Here is a 10,877-nt window from a genome sequence, read left to right as displayed (position 1 = left end):
ACTTGTAATTATCCTTTTCAGATTTCAACTTATAAAAAGCCAAACTTAATCAGGCGATTGTAGTGTCGGTTCAATTACCTCAACGAATAGGATTTCTCTATCTAGAAGTATTAGAACAGCACAACGAGTCACTGGAAACTTGATAAACCAAAGAACAAACAAAATACCTTGATCAATTCATAACGAACTTGTTTTCCAACTGATTCTCCAAACTTCCACTAACGAATAGAATGAGTTACAAAGTGATTACTACTACAAACTACTTCTAACTACTTCGAACTTAAGTCTAAGTTTTTTTAACTACAGCCTAAATAGACAAACCAAGCATAGCATAGCTGTTTGTTTGATGATTTGTCTGGGGTCTTTCCTTCCTTCATTTCTTCTATTTATAGGCAAATTCTTGAGTTTTCTCCATAGTTTCTTTTTCTCGCCTGGTTGCCTTCGAAATCATCTTGGTTTTGAATTCAAACTTTTCCTCCATGATCTTTAACTGTGGTGATTCTGTTTAATCCATCACCCCACTTGCCTATAACATCATCGTGTTGGAAGTGGGCAGTTATATGCTCGAGTCTCAATTCCTTTGACTATGTCAATCGTAACTGCCTTTTGTTTGAATTAAATTATTCGCGCCTCTAAGCTTCAAACTGCTTATTTTCTAAGCTATCATTCAAATGAGACCTGGCAATTTTTGTCATTATCTATTAAAACGACACTAATTTGATTAAAACGTCATCGTTCTTTTAATTATGTGATTCCATGTATTTTAGTCTATGCGTGTTCCATTTTTTCTAAAATGAATAGCCACTTGTCACTAGTTGATTGGGCCAATAATTTCTCCTGCAAACACCATCACGGATCTCACACAAATGATTCAAACCGTTTATTAAATGTAAAACATTTTTTCAAGGGTCTTCACAAAAAATTAGCTCAATCCGATACCTATAGGTGATTGATTCAATCATCTAACTTTTTATGATTCAGAAATCTGAAAGAAAAGTTAGATGAATAGATCAAACACCTATAGGTATCATATTGAGCTGATTTTTTACAGAGACCATTGAAAAAATGTTTCACATTTAATAAATGATTCGAATTATTTGTATGAGACCTGTGATATATTCCATAATAAAATATGTGCACAATTTGTGCACTATTATCTGTGTAGTTAGCGCTGCAAGAGGGATTCCTTCCTTCTACCATAAAGCTAACTGTTGGAGAATTCCAGCTCCGCGTGTTGTCATGCGCGGATGCCTAAGTACTAGCACTTTCACGACAGTTTAAAGGCGGTATGAATAGTGAATCCACACCACGTATTCATAAATAATTACACACACATATATTATGGGGTTGTTCGGCTAAATAAGCCAAATAACTTATTTTATTGTTTTTATTCAAAAAAAAAATTCGCATTTTTAGGTTTTCTTCAATTTTTTTGGGGATTATTGTTTTGTCTTGACGAGGGGAATCTAAAAAATAAAAAATTACGATTGAAATCCAATTTTTTTTAATAAAGACGAAAAAATTGGCTTATTTTTTTCTTTATTCAAAAAAATTAGGTTTCGATCGTAATTGTTTACTTTTTAGATCCCTCTTGTCATGACGAAACAATAATCTCAAAAAAATTGACGAAAAACCAACAAATGCGAAAAAAATTTGAATAAGGACAAAAAAATAAGCCACTTGGCTTTTTTAGCCAAAAAATCCCTATATATACAGTTCGGATTAAGTCCACACCCCTTCCCATACACACCTCCTGTTTTGCGATCGAATTTCGATGATTCAAGCCGTTCAATGTGATCAGAATATGATTTTAAAGGTACCCACGAGAAATCGACAAAAAAAATGATTTTGAAGGGTTTCATCCGAACAGTTTTTGTTTGTATTTTATTGAACGGTTCAATAAAAAACTGCTTAAATCAAGCCCTTCCCGATGTTTCTTTTTTGCAGATTTCTTGCGAGTACTTTTAAAATTACGTTCTAAACACATTGAGTGGCTCGGATCATCGAAATTCGATCAGGAAATGGGAGGTGCGGACGGGTGCAGACGGAAGAGGTGTGGATAGAAATCGGACTGATATACATATATATATATATATATATATATATATATATATATATATATATATATATATATATATATATATACACACACACACACACACACAGAGTTAGCTTCTTATAAAGGCGCTTTTACCGTATTAAAGTGCGGACGTCCCTTTTTCTCCCCTTTCCTGACCAAATTTTGATGATCCAAGCCGCTCAATGTGTTCAGAACGTGATTTTAAGAGTACTCATGAGAAATCAGCAAAAAAAAAAAAATCGGGAAGGGCTTCATCTAAGCGTTTTTATTTGAACCGTTTGATAAAAAATAAACAAAAACTGCTCAGATGAAGCCCTTTCCAATCCCTTTTTTTTGTTGATTTCTCGCAAATACCCTTGAAATCACATTCTGAATACATTGAGCCTGCTCGGATCATTGCAAATTGGTCAGGAATGGGGCGTCCTCACTTTAATACGGTAAGGACGCCCTTATAAGAAGTTTTGTGTGTGTATATCTCGCGAGCCACTTCAAGCCGAGCTTTGGCAAGCTTGAGCTCGGCTCGCTTACAAATCGAGCCAAGATACCAAGCTCGAGCTCGTTCGTTTTTATCACGAACCGAACTGAGTCGAGCCGTTCTCGAGCCGCTCGCGAACGGATCCGGATCCTCTCCACATGTTTTCCTCCCCACATCTACCTCATCTTTTCACCACAACATGACACCTCATTAATGAATTCAACCGACGGCCAAGATTAGATCTCAACCTCAACTTTAATAAAAAGGTGTCGTTCCTTTTGCTATCTCCTAACACAGCTAACATTTTCTACTTCCTCTCCGTTTGTTCTCACTGTCCAGAATTTGGGGGGGGGGAAAAATAAATAATTGGCCTAGGGTCCACTATAGCATGTTTCTAACCCACTAGGTCCATTGATCAAGTTTCTAACCCACTAGATCTACTAATATGTTTTTGATAAGGCATAAAGTCCACTACATTTAAAAAGGGAAATAGTACCTGACAAAATTACCCTTTCCATTCAAATTCCATACTTTTAGCCCATTATCCGTTCTATGTTTGAAATCTCGGCAGTTACGTTGGAATAGAGTGGCAGAAGATTATCCTTTTCTGATACACTGTATATAACGTTATTGTACATATATAACGTTATATACTCGTTCATCAGTTCACATTTAACGTGAGATACTTACATTTTAAGTTATACTCATTCATCAGCTTGCATTTAACATTATATACTCATCCACTCATGACAGAAGATCACATATAACGATGTTAAGGATGCAAACCTAAAATGATTTTGGTTGTTTAGGTTTAACGTTATATAATGTCATATGTTCATTTTTCAAGAGATACACATGACAGAAACATATATTTAACGTTAGATACTCATTCATTAGAAAAAATGAAAGTTTGACCAGGCCTCATATAACAATGTTAAATGGGATTCTGTTGTGTATTTGAATGCATAAGTCAATATATGACCATGTAGGTATAGAGACCATATAACGTTATATGTATAGAAAACATATGACAGAGTGGTACTCTTTACAACAGATTATATGTGAATGTTATTGGTATGTAATTGAGTCTAAAAGTTGATAAATGATCAAATATGTTAGCTATGTTGGCATGATTTCATCTTGATCTCAACTGCTTTGTTGAATTTTTTTTGAGTTTCGTTACACAAAAACTCTCATATAATATTATATTTTCACTTTATTGAATTGGTCCACGCAGCGGCCTCAATGACTTGCTTCTAGTAACAATAATACACAAAAAATAAACGTAACACATGTGACAAAAAATAAACATATAATCTTATAATGTTATACATGAGATTTTGTCCTTTCTAACTCTAAAAAAAGAAAAAGAGGAGATCTCGTAACTTCTTTCCCTTCATCGACGTCGCCTTCTTCACAGTCGACTTCACAGGTAACTTAATACTCTTCACCCATTGAACAACTGCACAAATAATAACAAGTCTATTCACACACATTTTACACTCGCAGCCTTTAACAAAATTAGTATATAACCAACATTGATATAACCATATATAAACACAGTTTTCTAAGAACTTTTAATCATATATAACCATTTGGGTTCGCATATCATCATATAACCATATATACGATGAGAAACATAAACTACTCAGAGCAGGGTATCAGAGTTTGATAAAACCATATCTACTCACAATCAAAACCCTAAATTAACTTAGCCAAAACATTGATCCGAATATATAGGCAACATTGATATAACCATATGTACTCGCAATCAAAACCATAACATTACTTGGCCAAACCATTTATATAACCATATATATACGAATAGAAACATAAATTGGACTGATCAGATATTGATATAACCATGTATAATCGCAACCAAAACCGTAACTTAACTTAGCCAATTCAGTTATATAATCATACATATGAATAGAAACACATAAGGTGGAAACTGGACTCCTCAAACATATACATAAACATAAACCATTCATAAACATATCACTTCTTAACCATTAACTTAGCCAGACCAGTTATACAACCATATAAATAGGACTGCTCAAACATAAACATAAACATAAAGCATTCATATATTTTCGCCAGGATGCTCTGTACAAAATCCTCAAACATAAGGTAAATAACTTGTTTGAACAAGGAATCAAACAAACACTTATCCAAAAAACATTTAATTCATGCTATAACAATATAGATTCTCGCACTACAAAACCCTAACTTAAATTAACCATATATAACCATATATACGAATGGAAACATACCTAGTGTATCGATTGCGTCGTCGGATCTGACGGCAAAATGAGGGCGAAGAACGGCGACTAGAAGGGGCGACCAACGGAGAAGAACCACCGACTGTAATTAGGGCGACGAACGGCAACGAAAGGCGACGATCGACGACGGATATTTGCAACGATCGTACCTTGGGCTAGGTCAAGGATCGACGACGGAGGAAGTCTGGGACGTGGGTTGATCTTTGTTTTTCGTTTGTTGATCTCGTTGTTGGAGTGACGACGACAATCGAGTGCTTGACGACGATGACGAAGACGACGCCGGTATTTGAATGCTTGAGGACAGTGACGGCAATCGAGTGCTTCTCGTCGATCAAGTGTTTGAAGACGAACCGACTGGTTGGGAACTGGGCCCTGGGGGGGTGTTGGGGTTTTATAATTTTTTGAATTGAAAGAATTTTGAAATGGATGAGACGGGGCAAAATGTTTTTTAAAATCAGGGGTATATTGGTCTTGCCGGGTTCATTTCATCCCTAATAATAGGCTAGTGGACTTAAGGGGTTATAAAACTTAGAAATGGACTAGATGGGTTTGGAAACTGCTATAGTGGATTTATGTAAAATTCTCCCAAAAATAAAAACCACCATCGTCATCCCCAAAAGAGAAGAAACACAGCCCCTGCCCCCATGCAATCCCTCCGGTGATTTTGGCCTCTCCCGACTCTTCATTAAATTTTGTTTTGATTTGTGTTTGTTCTGTAAAATTAGGGTTCTGTTTGTACTGTGATTTCATTCGATAGTGGTTTTTGGTACTGTCCATATGGATTTGGATTTTTTGTACTTCACATAGAGAGATGCAAAATCAAATTAGGTTTTTGATTGTGGTTTTTGGTATTCATCAGTCATCACTACATAAATAAAGAGATGCAAAATCAAAATATTATAGTTGAAGGTGAATCGAATACTTACAGTCCAGAGAGAGAGAGTGAGAGAGAGAGGGGATGAAAGTTGAAGTGACAGGGAAAGAGATGGGAAAACATAGAAGAAAACGGAGAAAGGAGAAAACGTTAGCTGTGTTAGGAGAGAGTAAAGGAACGACGCCGTTTTATTAAAGTTGGGGCTGAGATCTAATCTTGGCCGTCGGTTGAATTCATTAATGAGGTGTCATGTTGTGGTGAAAAGATGGGGTAGATGTGGGGAGGAAAACATGTGAAGAGGATCCAGATCCCGAACAAACGGCTCTGTTCATTTGCAACTTCCTGCCAAGTTCACCAATTCAGTACTTTAGTGAATGATTGCAGGTTTTTTCAGGTAGCGGTTGGAGGTGATTGAAGTAACCTATAGCTTTCGCGAAAGAAAATACTTGTGCGGACTGTTTGACAAATTTGGGGTTCCATAAGGATTTTGGTTTTTCATCAATGAGATTGTACAAATGCCACGAACCAAATCACTATTAGATGCATCACAATTCAAAGCTAAAAGTTTCCAAATTACTAAAGGGGCTTTTTTTCCTCCCTCTCTATTTTTTGAAGGAAAAAAAAGCTGCTTTAGTATTTTTACTACTTTTTTAGAAAAAAAATTAGTACTTTTAGCATTTTTGGAAACTTAGGGCCTTAATTAAGTCACATAACCCTTGAACAGAAAGTAACTGGTCTTAAAATTTAAAGGGTTGGCATGGTAATCAAAGCGGCAAGGGTGTGCGACCTCTTGAAATTTTCAAAGGTAGATTTTTTTAAGTTTTATGAACTCTTATGAGGTCCAGTCCATACGGGACGGTAAGATTGGTCTCCCTAAAGATTATTAGAGGTATACACTAGTTGGCTCGGACATTATGAGTTATAAAAAAAAGGTGATGGGTCCTAAAATGTAACTCATTTTAATACACGGTGGCACCAAGGGGCAATGCTACAATTGGCACCCAATTATGTTAAACACGAACATAAGTTGGCACCCAATCATGTGCACTTCATCATCTCCACTGTGATAATTCTCAAGCCCCTTCAGCCGCTTGCAAATTAGAAACAAAACAAGTAGACCACTTTTGAATGGGAAAGAAGAATAGATAAATGAAAAATCCAAAAAGAAGAAGAAAGAAGAATACTTGAAGAATACTATTTCTTTTAGCCTACCAAAAAAAGAATATTCTTTTTATCTTTTTGCAAGAAAACTCGAAGTAGTGGATTTTTGCTAGAAGCACACCTGATGTTCACGGAGTTAATTTGCACATAAGTTTCGGGTAATATCCGTGCGAGAGTCTATTCTCGGATAAAAATTCGAAGAACTCCCATTCTGTTTTGGAAAGATTTTCCATGGACTCCTGAGAATATTAATCTGTGCAATAGCTTGAATACTCCCAGTTAGAATTCTTATAGTCTGCTGGCTGCTGTTAGTGTTGTCCATGCTTGCTTAGTTGTTTGTGGTTTTGTTTCTCTCTTCGGTTCATGGGAGGGTTCTCTTACAGATTGTTCCTTGTTTCTGGTTGGTTTATAAATTTCTTCATTTATCAAAAATCATTACAGAAAAATTCACTCCAACGAAAATGAGTCAATTGTGAGAGCAAGATCCAAACAAGCTTACATGCATACAATAGCAAAAATGACATAGAAAACCTCCACACCCTGAGAGCAAGTTCCAAACAAGCTTACATGCATACAATAGCTCACCCAATATTTACAAAGCTGACCAAAACACACATTTTCAACTCAAAAGTGGCTAAAAACAGGAAGGTACGGGGACATTTTCTATCGATTGATGAGAGAAGAGATCTCAAATGTCACATGCCATAAGGAGGAGGAGGAGGAGCGCTTCTGGATCCGGTCCCGTTTGCTTTCTCGTAAACGTCCGATATAGACCTCCTCCGAAATCGGTAAGCCTCTCTTCCACCTACACAAACAAATTGTTTTAGCATTGAAACAAAATCGATACCATCAACACAAACAAGTACTTGATAGTTTTTTTCCTTCTTCAAAATTGAAAAAGAAGGGAAATGTTATAAAGTTTGCCAACATTAACCTGGATATCACCATCAACAATAAGGGCAGGGATCGGCACAGGGTCTACAGAAATAAGATACATCAGACTTTATAGCATACCAACAGAGTATTGGTAGTGTGACTACTTCAGGTTAAGGGATGTTTGGGAGTTGCATTATCCATTCTGGATTATGCAGTTTCCCATTTTGGCAGTTTGGGAGCTCAATTCCAAAATGCATTTTGCCATAATTCTTTCTCCAAATCACACAATAGAGCCACCATATGAGAAACAGAGCTTTTGGATTCTGATTGTGCATTCTAATTTTTCTTGACGGAAAAAAGTCAAAATTACCCCTGACCTTTTATTGAATTTTCACCTTTCTATGTTTTGTACTTATTTGCGATGCTTTTCATGTTTGGATTATGAAAGACTTTTTGTTCTTTCGCCCTCTATAATTTTATTTTCTGTTTCCATCACGAAATATGATGCTATTTTTATGCCGAAATGGTAATAACATTTTTTCAAGGTAAAATTTGACAATTTGTGCTTAGCAAACAAAAATATTTGGAACTTTCAAATATGGGACACAAGTATTTTTAAAGTGGAAGGACCAAACAACAAATTAACAGTATCTTTAAAAAAAAAATATGTCGAAAAAGGGTTATTAACATACTAACCAAGGGTAATATGTTAAAAAAAACCAACTCATAATCTCTTTCGATGATTATTCTCCCAAACACTACTCTGTGTCAAAATCTATTCTACACATATCTCTCAAACACTCTCCAGATTCACAATCTATTCTTATCATAATCTAAAAACCTAAAATTCACAATATAAAATGCAAAAAAAGAAAAAAGAAAAAAAAAAGAAAAAGAAAAAAGAGAGCTCCCTAAGTTAAAATAGAGCCATGACCTATTCAAACAAAGCTCTATCAAGTTGGTATAAATGGATAATGAAGAAAGCTTACAAGCTTACATTAACGTCACTATTATGGGCCTTGTCTTTATCATCACTCCACTATTATGAATGCAAACAAAAACAAACAAATAATTCTTTCCCATGCACTACGCCACGGGGTCAAGCTCCCGACCAGTAGGGCTTAATGTCCAGTTCCGGCGAGTCGGCCATTTTCCGGCTAACATCAATTTCCTTCAATGATTGAATCTGTTCATATTTTAGATCCTTTCAACACCGTCTAGACGCGTAACTCTGTTAAAAATCATGTTCATCGGATATCATTCAATACACAATCAGAACACATTTATTTTGGAAAAAAATACACATCCAATAATTGAACGAAATCGATGTTAGCCGGAAAATGACCGACTGGCCGGAACTGGACATTAAGCCCCACCGGACGGGAGCTTGACTCCCCCACATCACTGCAATATCCGTCAATAGATTTCATGGACGTAAAAGCCCAATCAAAACTACGAAACTAGCCTTAGCAAATTTTTCTTGGAAACCCATTTGAGTCAATTCTGCAGAAAAACCACACCGGACATCTAACAACAGCGACTAAAAGCGAAAGATGCGTACCAGAGAAAGGAGATACCGGAGTTGTAGAACCCGCAGGAGAAACCGGAGGCGAATCGTTCTGAGTAACACCGGGAGGCTTCACTATCATGATGCTCCGTGTCACCCTAACACCCTCCTCCACACTCCCGCCGTCCGATTCTGCTCGAAACAAAACCAATCAATTGGTTAATGAGCATCGTCCCAGGAATCGAATTTCAATGGATTTTATTCAAACTCGTCGGAGTTGTGTCGATTCGATTCAATTCATCGTATGACTAATCACAGTTCGTGATCCAATCCAAATTTTGAAATGTATTGCTCAGTTAACACACAAGATGTGCGATCCAGTCTTGAACTTTCTATATCCGGCAAAGAAACTAATCTCGCAATTTTTCAATTCCCTCTTTAAAAAAAAACGAACTTTCTAGAAAGCCCCAATGACCAATCTTTTCAAATTAACGGCTTTGTTTTCTCTGAATTTCCTAATTTGGTATGAGTCTTTTCTAAATATTTCCAAGACAGAAATTCCAATAAAAAAAGTCACAATAGGTCAAAAAAAATATTCCTACTTTTCAATTTCCGTTACTTTCAGTTTCGCTTTGACAATAATTTTTCTCAATTTTCAAACTTATACTCTAATTCTTTCAAGAATATTTTCCGACGCCTATTTCTTTACAAGTGAACGGAGGTCGCTGTTGTAGGAATTCAGCGGGTTCATAGCGCAGCCAGCGTAAAAGCTAGCACGAGGCCATACCCTTGCCGGAGCTCAACGCCCGGAGCGTAAACGTCGGCTGTTTCCGGAGCTTCCCGAGGCCTTTATCAGGCCGTGGGCCGGCGATCGTGTCGTCCCAGAGCTGGTCGAGTAAGCTCATGGCGCGCGTTAGCCGTCGGCGGTCGTCGTCTCGGGTCTCGGAAGTAGTAGTAAGGTATTGGATTTCCCAACGAGTACTGCGAGAGAAGTGTAATTGCAGGAGTGGGGACAGGGGAGAGAGATTTTAAAGAGAGAAGAGAAGGAGAGGAGAGAATTTTTCAGTGCCGAGCGGGTATATTTCATGTAGTGTCTGCGCAGCATTCTTGAGCTGTCTGATGTATTTTTAAAAGGTTCAAATTAAAATATTCTCTCTCCTCTCACCCCTCTTCTTTCTCCCTCTAAATTCGAGCCATTCAAAATCGCATCGGACGGCTAAAATGTGTCGAGCGGATCACGTGGTACCCATCCGCCACTGAAAAATTTCTCGAATAGAGTACTGGTTAAAGGTCGAACAAGTCATGGTGGACAGAAGATTTCTGGACCGTCGGATCGGATCTAATTGTGCGATGGATGACGTGTCCCGATGGATCGCGAGAGGCGTAAAGATAAGCTTGGAAAAACGTGACTGCGCGGATGCGCCTCCGCTTGAGAGATTTTTAAAGAGACTGACACGTGTTGGTTTAAGCGGGATTGGGGGCATGTCACGTGATGGGTCACCATCGAGTTGGAAAGTCCAAATTGCCCCAAGTTTCTTTAGACAAGGAAGAGAGCGTTTGGGCCTTGTCCGTTTTGAGAGGATTGAGAAATTCTGGATGCAAGGCCCAGGCACTCTAATGGG

The 10,877-nt window shown here is 37.3% G+C and overlaps 1 protein-coding gene across 3 annotated transcripts; it reads right to left on the bottom strand.

Moving 5' to 3' along the window:
* Positions 1-7,318: 7,318 nt before the first annotated feature.
* LOC131334680 (dormancy-associated protein homolog 3-like) lies at positions 7,319-10,529 on the bottom strand. Of its 3 annotated transcripts, none has more exons than XM_058369831.1 (3): positions 10,043-10,529; positions 9,310-9,447; positions 7,319-7,677 (listed from the first exon to the last, which is right to left on the bottom strand). In XM_058369831.1, the coding sequence occupies exons 1-3, from the start codon at positions 10,158-10,160 to the stop codon at positions 7,568-7,570; spliced, it is 366 nt and encodes a 121-aa protein (XP_058225814.1). In that variant the 5' UTR covers positions 10,161-10,529; the 3' UTR covers positions 7,319-7,567. The 3 variants fall into 3 exon arrangements, with proteins under 3 accessions (XP_058225814.1, XP_058225815.1, XP_058225817.1); XM_058369832.1 differs by having other exon boundaries at positions 9,326-9,447; positions 10,043-10,359; XM_058369834.1 differs by lacking the exon at positions 7,319-7,677 and adding an exon at positions 7,720-7,850 and having other exon boundaries at positions 10,043-10,249.
* Between the last annotated feature and the right edge of the window lie 348 nt (positions 10,530-10,877).

This window comes from Rhododendron vialii, chromosome 7a, assembly GCF_030253575.1.
Source record: "Rhododendron vialii isolate Sample 1 chromosome 7a, ASM3025357v1".
In the NCBI taxonomy this organism is placed as follows: domain Eukaryota; kingdom Viridiplantae; phylum Streptophyta; class Magnoliopsida; order Ericales; family Ericaceae; genus Rhododendron; species Rhododendron vialii.
This window is presented reverse-complemented; position numbering and strand designations above follow the sequence as displayed.